The sequence below is a fragment of the Clarias gariepinus genome, chromosome 20 (assembly GCF_024256425.1).
Source record: "Clarias gariepinus isolate MV-2021 ecotype Netherlands chromosome 20, CGAR_prim_01v2, whole genome shotgun sequence".
In the NCBI taxonomy this organism is placed as follows: domain Eukaryota; kingdom Metazoa; phylum Chordata; class Actinopteri; order Siluriformes; family Clariidae; genus Clarias; species Clarias gariepinus.
Genome location: NC_071119.1, coordinates 17,279,525 through 17,293,538, shown reverse-complemented (window position 1 = coordinate 17,293,538; position 14,014 = coordinate 17,279,525). Strand labels below are relative to the sequence as shown.

At 36.6% G+C, this 14,014-nt stretch overlaps 1 protein-coding gene across 6 annotated transcripts; it reads right to left on the bottom strand.

Moving 5' to 3' along the window:
* Positions 1–5,238: 5,238 nt before the first annotated feature.
* Positions 5,239–13,769, bottom strand: LOC128508389 (histone-lysine N-methyltransferase set-1-like). Of its 6 annotated transcripts, none has more exons than XR_008355913.1 (11): positions 13,211–13,769; positions 12,671–12,794; positions 12,425–12,587; positions 10,835–11,027; positions 10,145–10,213; positions 9,852–9,917; positions 9,548–9,616; positions 9,371–9,442; positions 8,024–8,097; positions 7,114–7,191; positions 5,239–6,011 (listed from the first exon to the last, which is right to left on the bottom strand). XR_008355913.1 is itself a non-coding variant. In XM_053479708.1 (11 exons), the coding sequence occupies exons 2-9, from the start codon at positions 12,780–12,782 to the stop codon at positions 7,114–7,116; spliced, it is 822 nt and encodes a 273-aa protein (XP_053335683.1). In that variant the 5' UTR covers positions 12,783–12,794; positions 13,211–13,769; the 3' UTR covers positions 5,239–5,870; positions 5,967–6,011. The 6 variants fall into 6 exon arrangements, 4 of the variants coding, with proteins under 4 accessions (XP_053335683.1, XP_053335681.1, XP_053335684.1 ...); XR_008355914.1 differs by having other exon boundaries at positions 7,118–7,191; XM_053479708.1 differs by lacking the exon at positions 8,024–8,097 and having other exon boundaries at positions 5,239–5,870; positions 5,967–6,011.
* Positions 13,770–14,014: the final 245 nt, after the last annotated feature.

The window sequence follows — 14,014 nt, the reverse complement described above, 5'->3', positions numbered from 1 at the left end:
AGGTTATTTAAAAGGCAAATGCACTTTGTGTTTACAAATGAGATGGAATTTGCCTTACATGAACATTTTAAGTAAAAAGCATAAAACAAGAAGCTTAAATGTAGGTTTTATTTATACATAAATGTTATAAATTATATGAATTCAAAAAAATCATACAGCCATGACAACTGACGCATAATTCAATCTATATCTGATTTAAGAAAACTTTGGTACAAGTTTGCTGCAAAAAAGACAAAAGTACAAATGTTTTGCCTAAAACTGATTTAATTAATCACCCAGTATGAGGAACACAAGATCAGTATGTAACACTCAAATAAAATAAGATCACCCGATGTTACACAGAAAGAGAGATCCGTCTCTTTGTGTCAGGGCACTTTAAAACACAGTGAACATGAATAACAAGACAACAACCAATTCAAACAAACCAAATGTGTATTATACAAAAAACTAAACAAAAAGGTGCACCAACCAAGAAAACCAACAAAAAAAAAAACAATATTCCTTTTGTATAATACATGTTTGGGTTGTTTGAATTATTCGTTGTTTTGTTGTTCTTGTTCACACAGGAGCTTCTCTTCACACATCTTTCTTTTCGTGTAACATCGTGTAATCTTTTTTAATCTGAGTGTTACAAGTAATGTGGCAAAACTATGTATGTAATAATTCATTTTTATATTTAAAAATATTGGGTTTTTTTTGTAATTGTAAACTGGGTGTTTGTTACTATTTAAATTAAACATTATTATTATTATTATTATTAGTAGTAGTAGTAGTAGTAGTAGTAGTTAATTTAATTTTGCTATGAAATAATTTAATGATTCTTTCAGTGGTTGCAACATTGCAAAATATGTCTTTAATCCAAGGTCTTGCCCTTTATCAGGATTTTGCATGAGCTTTGCATTTCTGCTCCTCAAAGCTCCTGGAGTGACGGAGTTTGGTGTCCTATTTGCTTCTGCAGCATGCATACAAGCTTCCAAGTTTGCAGCAACAGGACAATGCATACATCATCTAGATACAGATATTTGGAGAACCTGACGTAACATTTTATTTTTTAACTGTGGTGAGCAGAAAAGCATCATCATTAACTACACAAAGCATTAAAGCTACAATCAATCCTATAAGCTATAACTAAATTGGGTTTCATTTCTGTTAGCCAAGAACAGAAACGACAATGGGCATGGACTCAGTAAAACAATACTTTAAAGATTGAAAATCTTCCATTGAAGAGGGTTGAAAAGATGGTAGACTAACAGTCCAGGCTGGTCTCAGTTGTATAAGAGTATGGCATATGCTTTCTTTTGAAAATAAGATAAAATAAAATAATCTAAACTAAAATTTTATAAACTTTGTGATATTCATGCCATAAAGGAGTCCTACCCTATATACATAACAAGTTCTTAATTAGGGGTCAGCGGACTTGCTGGCAGGATCACTTGCATTAACCGGAAAATCGAACCCTAACCCTAACATGCTCCATCATTTTTTATTGTATAAATAAGTGTATCACATCATTTAAATCTGTAAAGGGTCTACTTTTATTTATATATACTAACAATATACACAAAACCTATTACACCATAATGAAAACCTCAATGAGACCTTAATGAAACATTTGTGAATGCTTTATTGAGCACAAGTAGCTAACACACTCAATATCAGCTGTTTAAAAGAAATTATTGCATTTTTACCTTCAGGCCAGGGGTAGCTCAGTGGTTAAGGCATTGGACTACGGTTCGGAAGATCCCAGGTTCAAACCCCAAAACCACCAAGTTGCCACTGTTGGGCCCTTGAGCAAGGCCCTTAACCCTCAACTGCTCAGGTGTGTAATGAGATAAAAATGTAAGTTGCTCTGGATAAGAGCGTCTGCCAAATGCCTAAATATAAACAATAGTTTTTTTAATTCTGTCTGTCTGCCTGTGTCTGTGATTAATACTCATTAATTTTTTTGTCCTGTCTTCAATGTTACATCTGCCTGCTAATCATCAGTTTTTTTGTTTCTGAACTGATTCCTATTCTGACAAACCTCGCATTCTATCTAACAGTGCCATTTCAGTCAAATCTCATACTTTCGCTTTCTGCCTACCAGCCTTCAGCTCTTACTCCTGTGAATAGAAAACACCAGTTCTTCCAGAGCCTTTAAGTAAGGTTCTTCTTTATTTACCTGTGTTCACTAAGTCACTAAATCCTTATCCTCACATGTTTGAATAGTTCATGCACTATTTATATATTTTTATTCCAGTAAACGTGAAAAAAACTTAAACTACCCTGTCATTTTTTTTTTACATAGATGTAAGCAAAGTACATCATTTGAGTCAGTAAAAAGATATAGTTTTATTTATGTTAAACTCACAATATCATTAAAACATTGTGCTTTTGTATAACGAAAATGAACAGTTTTTAGTCTCCTGGAATATCTTTCTGAAATGCAATGTTAAAATAATTGGAAACTCCACAAATACAGTGGCTTGCAAAAGTATTCGCACATTTTGTCACATTACAGCCACAAACATGAATCAATTTATTGGAATTCCACGTGAAAGACCAATACAAAGTGATGTACACGTGAGAAGTGGACAAAAATCATACATGATTCCAAACATTTCTTACAAATAAATAACTAAAAAGTAGGGTGTGCATAATTATACAGCCCACTGAGTCAATACAGCTGCCAGTCTTTTAGGTTAAGTCTCTACCAGCTTTGCACATCTAAAGACTAAAATCCTTGCCCATTCTTCTTTGCAAAACAGCTCCAGCTCAGTCAGATTAGATGGACAGCGTTTTTAAACAGCAGTTTTCAGATCTTGCCACAGATTCTCGAATGGATTTAGATCTGGACTTTGACTGGGCCATTCTAACACATGGATATGTTTTCTTTTAAATCATTCCATTGTTGCCCTGGCTTTATGTTTAGGGTCGTTGTCCTGCTGAAAGGTGACCCTCCGCCCCAGTCTCAAGTCTTTTGCAGACTCCAAGAGGTTTTCTTCCAAGATTGCCCTGTATTTGGCTCCATCCATCTTCCCATCAACTCTGACCAGCTTCCCTGTCCCTGCTGAACAGAAGCACCCCTAGAGCATGATGCTGCCACCACCATATTTGACAGTGGGGATGGCGTGTTCAGAGTGATGTGCAGTGTTAGTTTTCTGCCACACATAGCGTTTTGCATTTTGGCCAAAAAGTTCCATTTTGGTTTCATATGACTAGAGCACCTTCTTCCACATGTTTGCTGTGGCCCCCACATGGCTTGTGGCAAACTACAAACGGGACTTCTTACGGTTTTCTGTTAACAATGGCTTTCTTCTTGCCACTCTTCCATAAAGGCCATTTTTGTGCAGTGCACAATTAATCCTATGGACAGATTCCCCCACCTGAGCTGTAGATCTCTGCAGCTCATCCAGAGTTAACATGGGCCTCTTGGCTGCATTTTTGATCAGCGCTCTCTTGTTCAGCCTGTGAGTTTAGGTGGACGGGCTTGTCTTGGTAGGTTTACAGTTGTGCCATACTCCTTCCATTTCTGAATGATCACTTAAACAGTGCTCTGTGGGATGTTCAAGGTTTTGGAAATCTTTTTGTAGTTTTGTAGTATTGTAAATTTTTTAATAACTTAATCCCTGACCTGTCTGGTGTGTTCTTTGGACTTCATGGTGTTGTTGCTCCCAATATTCTCTTAGACAATCTCTGAGGCCGTGAAATTGATTTATGTTTGTGGCTGTAATGTGATAAAATGTGGAAAAGTTCAAGGGGGCCGAATACTTTTGCAAGCCACTGTAGTTTACACACTGACATTAGAAATAGATCTATAAAAAGCTTAAAAGCTATAAAAAAGCTTACACAATCTCAGTTTATATAATCCGCATGAATCCAGGGAGAGGCACAGTCTTTCTGTCACACTTTATTATTTGATAATAACCTGAGACAGGATATACCCACATGCTATTCACAGCGAAACAGTCTGGACAATCTACATACAATGCCCCCAGCTCGCAAGCACACACAAACACACACACTCATAGGTTCAAAGAGTTTTTTTGCACGTATGGAAGATGGCATGCGCTGAACAGGTTTCTGAAGCGCTTCGGAATGTTCTGGACAGTGGGAGGCATTTAGCTTTTTCCCAGAACAACACTAAGACTCCAATAGAGGATGGAAAATGAGAATCCAGAAAGCTTTTACCATGGGTTATTAGGGGCGTTTTCTCACTGGGGTCTGGGAACTGTTTTAGATAACACTTGGCCCCAGGACCAGTTGATTTTTTTCTGTGAGCATGCAATCATTCCAAGCTTGGGAATTAATCCATGGACCAATTACAGAGGGTGTTTCAGGAATGATTCATGGGTTCCCGAGCAAGGTAGGCAGGACATGTGTACTTACTCGTGCTCAAAAGAGGAAGAGTTGTAATTAATATTTGACTCAAATGTGGCTGCTAAAAAATCTTAGACAGATAAAAACTTTTAAAGTCTATCAGACACTGCCAGTTTAACTTTCTGATAAAAGTAACTAGTTTGATTACTTTTCCATTGCAGAAAATTAAAACTTTTTTGTGATTTCTCATGCATGTTGTTTAAGTCAAGACCTTTATAATTATTCTACCATCTTTGCTCAGCAAAGTTTGGCCCATAATCTGTTAACTACTAATACCCCTATCTCACCTACAAGTTTCACACGGTGGCTGTACATACAGTACAGTTTATTATGATTCACCGCAAGCTTTGACGCTGTGATTATCTTTTCGTGCATCGGTTATCGGAAGGCGGGGCTTTCACACACACACACACACACACATACTGGTTTTTGTGGTTTATAAGGTCTTTAAAGGCCAAACCAGTAGGGTGGTGGTTTAAGGGGACCCACCTTTCCCAATGCTTTACAGAGATGAGAATACTATCAAAAAATTTCTTTTGTTCTGCAGAAAAAGAACCTCACTCAGGATTTCCTATACACACAACAGAACTCAAAATATGATAACATGATATTTAAGTGGTACATAAGGACTTCCCCGCCCACTCCTAAAAGTACCCGCCCCTGTGAAAATTGGGGTTTACTAGGTCCTACTGATTTATGACGCCATGCAGTTTACAACACAGAAAAAGTAAATTTGCTAGTTTATAGGAACAAATGTGTTTTACTGGCACATTATAGTAAACAACACACAAACATGACAATACTGTGCATTGCCAGGACCAAGGTGATTTGAAAGAACCGTTTTGCAAATACAACACACAATAAAAGATCTTACAGTACTACAGGGACAAATGTGTTTTATTGGAACATATCCAAATGCAACACACAAAATTTACAACAGTGCATTGCCAGGATAAACACAAGTACTATTATATAAAATTTTTATCCCTTAGATAATATTGAAAAACTTTTTTTTAGTTCAAGCATGCCAAGTGAAGAAACAGACATCCATCATGTACAACTATGTACTTTCATAGGCATCTTAATCCATTGAACCATTCAAAACAATCTAAATAAAACAAGGCATAGCTATATATATAATCAATAAAACATAAGATGAAACCTAAACCAGTTATTCAAAATAAAATGTTAAAGCAGAATTTAAGAACAACTGTAGAATTTAAAAACAATCTGCTGCATATATAAATGAAAAACAAAATAAGTGGACAAAAAAATCTTAAAGAAATAACGTACTTGCTTGTGTATCACTTATTTTGGGCTTTCCTTTTCAAGCAAAGACCTCCATTTCTTACAAAGTCTAACACTGCTGGCATTCAGACAAAGTGCCGAGTTTCCCTTTAGTTATATGTGCTTTCAAAAGTTTCATCACAGTTGTAAAAAAATCCCAGCATTGGACCAACACACTCTTCAACTTATTCATGGGTTCCCAATCTTTGTCCCGGACTCATTTCCTGTACATAAGAATACTTACTTTATTAAGCCTGAATTTTGTGGGAGGTTCATGTACTTACATTGCTGGCTATATTCCAATGTAAAATCTCAGGTACCTTGAGAAACTTCAGGAGGTGTTTCAGTGGGCATCTTCTGAATACCTGCAAGACATAAGCAATGCACTGATAAGAAACCTCAACAGTTCTTAAGCACATACCCAAAATTCTAATTATACGGCCAGCAAACATCTGAAGAAAATACAATATGTAAAACAACCTATATTGATCACTGCTACTCTGAATTCTAAAAAAAAGAACATTCTACGAACAGTGATGCATGGTGGTGGAAATGTAAGGTCTGGGGCTTCTTTTTGCTGGGCCGAAAATAGGCCAAAGTGGGGCCCAAAATGAGTGGTGCAACAAGTCAAGCCAAGTCATTTTACAGCCAAGTGATACTATTTATCCTTTCCTGATTTTTCTGTATTTCCATCATGTTTATTCTACGTAAAGCTGCTTTATAACTACTACTTTATGACAATTGAGAAAAGCTATATACAGTTAAAACCAGATACTTACATGCACTTGAAAAATTAATTAATAATACTAAATAAAAAAAAACCTTTTGTTCCTTTACTGTCAAACATTAAATCAAAGTAAAACAGGAGAACTTTTGTACCCTTATTTTTTTCAGTAAAGAAAGAACTGTTTTTTTTTTCTGAAAGTGTATGTAAATATCTGGTTTCAACAAGGTTTCATTGACTTAAGTTGAACAAGTAGTTCAAGTGTACATTCTCAAGTTTTATAAAAGGTAATTTTATGCATATTGGTGTCAATATGAAAGACATTTTACCTATAATCTCCCTGAATTGTACATCTGCATAATAGGAACTTCCCCATGTACTGCAACACTATACATACAGCATATGCCTTAAAATATTGCCACTACAGTATGGACATCACATATTTAATGGAAATTATAAAAACACTTTATAAAACCTGACCATATACAGTTTAACCACTTAACAACTTGCTTGATTACAAATTTAAAGCTGTGTAATACAGAGGAAAAGTATATTTAAAGGAAAGAAATAACTAAATTCGTCCTAAATATAGCATCTCTAATTTCAACAATATTCTAGTCATGCACTAATTAATAAATGTAAACATTTCAACTATATAAAACATTTAGTCTATAGGGTAATTATTCCCTAAATACAATTATGGGTTAAAAAATTAACAGATATACATAAAGATGAGTCCATACCTACATGATTAGAGGCACCAGCAGGAACGTTATCTTCAGCATCAGGTCCACTGGCTTCACACTGTCACACAATCTCACCTTAAAGTAAAAGTGACATGAGAAATGTCAAAATGTGTTTAACATGCACACAACATCAAACATGGACTAAAATGACTGCAGAGTTTCTGTTAAAATTTGCTGAGGCCCAGGGCAAAATCATGAAGAGCAGTACTGTCCCTTTCCTGAAAACTTGCAGCATTTTTTACACATCGCCAGCATGTCTATGATTAAAAACAATCATTCTTGCAAGTGTTGCTTTGGCTAGATCAATGTAGACCTGAGATGATGTTTCTTTGAGTTTCCCAAACGCCATATTTGCAGTCTTCTCAAGGAACTGATAAAGACACTGTACATCTTGGGTGAATGATAGTGTTAATGGTTTGTTAAATTTGGCCTCAATCAGTGTAACTAAGGCAGTGTGTGAAATCAACTCTCTGAAGTATAGAGCTTTTTAAAGGCATCTGTTGATGTTCTGTATGTCTTTATGGACCCTTGCTTTGTGCACTGGTGTGCAGTCATGTTGGAACTGGTGTGAGGTTGTTTTTCAGGGGTTTCAGCCCTTTATTTCCAGTGAAAAACTCTGAATGCTCAAGCATAGCAAGACATTTTAGACAATTTCATCCTTTCAACTTTTTGGGGACCGGTTAGGGATGTCCCCTTCCTGTTCCTGATTGTGTGAAGCTGCTTTGGGACAATGCCAATTGTTAAAAGCGCTATTTAAATAAAATTGAATTTAATTGTTCCAACATGACTGCACACGAGTGCACAAAGCAAGGTCCATAAAGACATGGATGAGCACGTTTGGTGTGGAAGAACTTGACTAGCTGTCAAAAGTAACTGTACTCGTAAGGAAAAAAAAAGTGTCACTTACATCAACTTCTTGGATGCCTTTTTATCTGATGTATCCTGTTGTTCTGGTGTCGGTGAATTCTTAAATGATGTCATCTAAAAACAGTTGTAAAGGTTTAAAATATTTACAGGCATAAAGCAAGCAAACATTTTTTTCCATGCCATTTCATGTGATCAGTCGACTTAGCAATCTTATTTCGTTACTACCTTTTACACAGAAGTGGCTATACTCCTGTATAGGCAGACTGTATATACAGACTTAAATATTTAATTTATCAATTAACTTACATCAGTCAATTAACTTACATCAGTCAATTAACTTACATCAGTCAATTAACTTACATCAGTCAATTAACTTACATCAGTCAATTAACTTACATCATAGACATGCTTAATCTTGGCTATCGCTATTCAGCTTACAGTTTAAGCTGCAATTGTGTTTCTATATATAAATTTTAAATTAAAATTTTGCATTTCTTTCTGCATTTCATTTTTGTAAAACTAACAACACACTGAGATTCTTCAGTCAGATCAAACACTGAGAACATGTTCTGAGGATGTCCTAATAAAACAGTGTTCTCTTAAAACTGGTTTCAGTCATACACAATTTTATAAACACTAATACAGTACACTGTCCCAATAATAACTAGTGTCCTCATAGACAAGGTTTTTGTAAAACTCACAACACACAGATTCTTCAGTCAGGACATACTCTTAGAACATGTTCAGGGGGATGTCCTTATAAAACAGATTTATGTCTTACACAACTTTATCAACACTACAAAACACTTTCCCAATAATAATTCGACTGTTTTAAGAGTTCTGCAATGTTTTTTTTTTTTATTACTCCAATTCAGGTGTTTATAACAGTATTCTTTCAGTATTTACACTTTCCTCAGATGGTGATATGGCTGTTTACACAGCGTGTAGAGTTATTGATATGAGGTGTACGCTGGTCAGTTTCTGTGACTCTACACAAGGCCTTTCTGATTGGTTGTATGTTGCTAAGTATCAAGTCATAACATTCTACCCCTGCTTTGTTCCACATTGTACATGTTTGGCACCACAATGCGGTGTTAACCCTGCAGAAGCGGTGTGGATCCTGCTACAGAGCAGTGTTTTAGAACAACAGGTAAAATGCGATGATAATCCCACTCCTTAATTTCAAGTGTGAAACACTCCTTTACATGGAGTTAAAAGTAGGGTTTAGAAAGATGATAACCTGGGGTTAGGCACAGTGTGGAACGGTGTATACAAACACATTCACACAGTATTAAAACCTATACTGACAATGTGTTGTTCCAGTTTTAATAAAAAAGGTGAAATACTGTAAATAATGTCTAACATATCCATCTAAATATTTAAATACCTGTTCAAGTCCTTGTGTTGATAAGCAAAAGCTCAGCTCCTCTTTAACCAACGACTCTTTGACAGGATAAACCTGGAAATATTAAGAATAGAAAAACATCCAGGTATTAGACTTATAGCTCAATAGGTAAAGACTACAGGTAATCATTTTCCTGAATCATGTAATTCTCAATATTACCTTCTCCCCACCGTTCTTCTCAATATAATTCTGCTTCTCTGAGGACAATTGGGCCATACCAAGGGTAACCTGAAATTCAAGAAAAAGAAAAATATTCTACTACAGGCAAAGGGTTTGAATATTAAATTCTACTTCAGCTCTGACTTCTGACTGAGATGAGGTGTTTAATTCATGGGTAGAATGCTGAACAAAACAATTATCAGGTTATATGCAGCTACAGAAAGGTAAAACACTGCACTAAATGAGTACGTCAACACAGTTCTCACAAACACAACTTTACTTAAATGCAGAATAACTAATTTACCTCGTCTGTTTCTACGGTCAGTTCTTCACAGGCAGCACTGTCTGATGGCAACTCGCTTATCGGGCACTAAGAAATAAAATTTCACATTCAGAAACACTTTTACTAAGAGAAAGAAAAAACACTTATCCAGCAGAATATCAAACAATGTATACAAAAGATAAAGTCAAAGTTTGCATATTCAGAAAATAAAAATGCTACAATGTCCACACTGTGCACAGATATAATAAACAGTGCACACATTTGTAAGAGTAACTGTAATCGTAAGAATAACACTTTACTCTTTTCTACATCACCTTTTTGGATGCCTTTTTATCTGCTGTATCTTTTTGTTCTGGAGGTGGTGAATTCTTAGACGATGTCATCTAAAAAAAGTTTTGAAGGTTTTAAATATTTACGGGCATAAAGCAAGCAAACAAAAATATTTTTATGCTATTTCATGTAATCAGTCGACTCAGCAATCTTATTTCTTATAATCTTATAAAGCTTTCACACAGAAGTGGCTATACTACTGTATATGCAAACTTAAATATTGAATTTATCAAAAGTCAGTTAACTTACATTACAGACATGCTAAATATTGGATATCGCTATTTAGCTCACAGTTTGAGCTGCAATTGTGTTTCTCCATGTGCCAATGTTTTCGCATTGAATGCTAAACATGTTGCATGCGAACAGGCACATCAGCACTGTTTTAGACCTGATACCAATTTATAAAAGCTAATACAGAACACTGTCCCAAGAACTAGCGTCCTTATGGACTATCCCTAACAACACAGTGAGCATGATTCCATAGACAAAGGATGCAAAAAAAAAAAAAAAAACTTTGAAAGGAAAAATTAGCATCCTGCTCCTGAACTTATATCAACAGACTGTAAGACACATTCTCTGGCAGAAACCAGATGTTAAGTGTGTTAAACTGCTTAAAGCATTTAATATACACCAATGCTTTAAAATAATGCACAAAATTACTAACATCTACATACCTTGCATCGCCATGGCCACTCAGAATCCCCGTAATTGTATGTGATCTCTTCACCAGGACAGATGCTTCTTATGGCAAATAAACAAAGATGAGGTTTACCATCCACACGGATGGTCTTCATTCTGCAGTTTGGTTTTAGATGATCATCATTCACCAGTCTCCCAAGGGAGCCATCATCCAGGGCTGCATCAACACTGAACAAATGACAGTGAATCTCTTAATGATGCATTACTATTACAATAATACATACTTCTTATTCCAAATAAACACAACAACTGAGAATATCAGCACCAAAAGCTTCTCATCGAATATTATATTATTTGAAAACATTATCATTGAATATTTAATGGTCAATGGTCTTTAAGAAAATAAAACTGGGCCCATATTTACTAAGCATCTCAGAATCACTCATAGGAATCAAAGTTTATTTAGGACTAAAGACAGTCTCACCTCAGAGAAGGACATATAGGTTATTTATAAAGCTTTCTATTCTTACTTTCGGCAAGGAGTAAGACTGCGACAAGGAAAGTGTGAGACGTCACTTTTTACGACACAGAGCCGCAAAGTAGTCTGCACATTATAGGAGGTGTTGTAAAGTGTACAAAGTTTTAAACGGTGAAAAAGTGAAATGCTAAAATCAGCGGCAGTTATGTGAAGGTTTTATGCACATGAACAAAACCTATAGATGTGTGACTCGCTGCATGACGTTATTCTAATCACTCTGCTCCAATCACAACTGATTAAAGCCCCTATAATAGAGCTGTCTAGGTCAGTCATAATCTGATCAACATGACTTCAAATAAAACGAGAGGATGAGAGTGTTTTGCTTGTGGCGAAGGGAGTAAAATGTAAAGAAATAATTGAAGTAATATTCTGTCCTACTCTTACCTCTAAAGATAAAAAGTCAATGGATGCAATATGTAAAAGCATCAGAGTAACCAGTCAGTTTGTTACACGTACCCCTGAGGAGTGAGAAACATGGGGATACGCCATGTTAATGAAACGATGAAGTGCTGCTCATAACAAGGAAACAAGAAAACAGTTCACTTAAATAATTTAATACAAGATAAAATGTATATATGAATATAATTATTTTAATATGTGCCATGGATTATGCATTCATGCTGCATGGTGGGGAAATGTGCGTGATCTATGAAGTTTAATTTATTATTTCGGACTGCTGGAATTAGTAGCCAGAGAAAAAGTTTTACTCCCCCACCCCATTTTTGTCTAAACATGCCCGTTATGAGCTCTGTGCTCTAAGCATCTCTCCTCTACATGTGTTACTGCCTGAACACCACTTCCTCACTATTCCTAACCAGTTAGGACACCTCCGGCGCTCTCCAACATTTTGGTGAAGATAGGAATGATTTCCTATTTTAAGAATCTTGATGAATAGCTCTTACCCCTCCCCACTCATGAAAATAAGGCCAAAATAGCATCATTCTGAAGTTTTTGACCATTTAGGAATTGCAGTAGGAGCGATTTCCGACTCTGAGACGCTTGGTGAACATGAGCCCTGATCATTAGTGCTAAATAACCATGCAAATAACTTCCACATCTCCCCCATGTATATAATATTTGTACATACCAAAGGAATTTGCCATTGAATCGAAATTCATACATGAACACTTTGAGGGCATCATGATATATTCTTTGCCTCCGCTCACATTCTTCTCTGCTTATGAGATCCCCTCTGTACTCCAATAGGAAATCTACCTTATCAAAGTCAGTACAACTAAACACACCTCTCCCTAAATAAGAGGAGTACAGCATGTCATGTACCTGAGACATTAATCATTAATTAAACAATCCCACCTGAACACGTAACACTCACCTTTAAACTCATTTATAAACTGAGCTTCCAGGCCATCTTGATCTTCCTTCTTAAGGCTGAAGTGTGTGGCCTCCTCCAGTGGACTGGGCTTCCTCCTCCTCCTCATCATCATGTTTTAATCAGACTGTTTCACAGAGGAAAACCTCCTTTATACCACTTCATTCATGGTCAAATTCATATTAATCTGTGTTTATTTATAATATGTGTTAATTTATATGTTTATCTTAACCAGAACGCTGTACTGTGAGTCCCCTCTCACCCCCCTCTCACCCCCCCTCCCCCAAACAAAGACTGTAGTCATGACGACGCGCTACCGTGACGTCACAGGCGCGTGTCACACGCTCAATTTATATATTAAATATAATAAAACAGCTTAAAACTAACTGACCAAAAGTTAAATTAATATTTTAAACACTTATATGTATCCGCGCGCGCCTTTAACAGCGCACGCGACACTTTCTGGCGCCGTTTAACTGACATAAACAAACCAAACTAACTCACGTGCAGTAATTAAACCGATTAAACGGCGTTATAACTCACCTTTCATATGCCAGCGGCTTCCGACACCGATGTCCTCTTCTCCAGGGTGCAGAGAGTCCAAACTCGATATTAATTCGTCGTGTGTTATATTACTTTACAAACTCCGAGGATTAAAACCCCGCTGTATTAAATCACCTGCAGCTGTGTCTTAAAGGAAGTCCCGCCTCTTAGCGAGGCCTTATATGTGCACGGTCCCTCTAAGGTCCCGCCCCTTAGCGGAAGCGCTTCTCCTGTTACTGCTGGCCAATCACCGACGAGGATTCTTGTAGCCAGCCAATCAGAGACCGGGAAAACTTACACTTGTGTATATATGCAAATTCTTAATGACGTAGGTGCAGTTCCGCGACCGGTCTACAGGGGCGCATGGAGGGGTTAGAGAACACACAGTGTGTGGTATTTTTTCAGGTTTATGTGGTCTATACGGACATGGGGCCAAAAACGGTACAGAATTGATCCCTAGACTGAGATAATGACTGCTACAAGGTCGGATTTATAAGGACATGGCCCCTGTCCTCATAAACGGAAATGTCCCTTTAATGCTGGTGCGTATTCAGGTCAAAAGTCCTCTTAAACCACAAAAACCAACACACGCACGCACGCACACACACACACACACACACACACACACACACACAAATACACATACACACACTAATAGATTGGGAATGACTGCTGTCTGGCTCACTGATTACATAAATTGTCTAAAAAACAGATTACACTTTTGAAAAAATGACTAAATATTAGTTAAATAGGTACTTTGTAACACCTTACACCCAACACTGGACACTACACATAAAAACTCAG

Bases quoted from the DNA above. Each gene is read 5' to 3' on its own strand.
- LOC128508389 (XM_053479706.1), bottom strand. From the start codon at position 12,782: ATGATGATGAGGAGGAGGAGGAAGCCCAGTCCACTGGAGGAGGCCACA. The intron at 10,214-10,834 runs GTATGTAGATGT...AACTTTTTTTAG, and splicing joins AGTGGCCATGGCGATGCAAG to ATGACATCGTCTAAGAATTC. The intron at 9,918-10,144 runs GTGATGTAGAAA...TTTATTTCTTAG, and splicing joins ATAAAAAGGCATCCAAAAAG to TGCCCGATAAGCGAGTTGCC.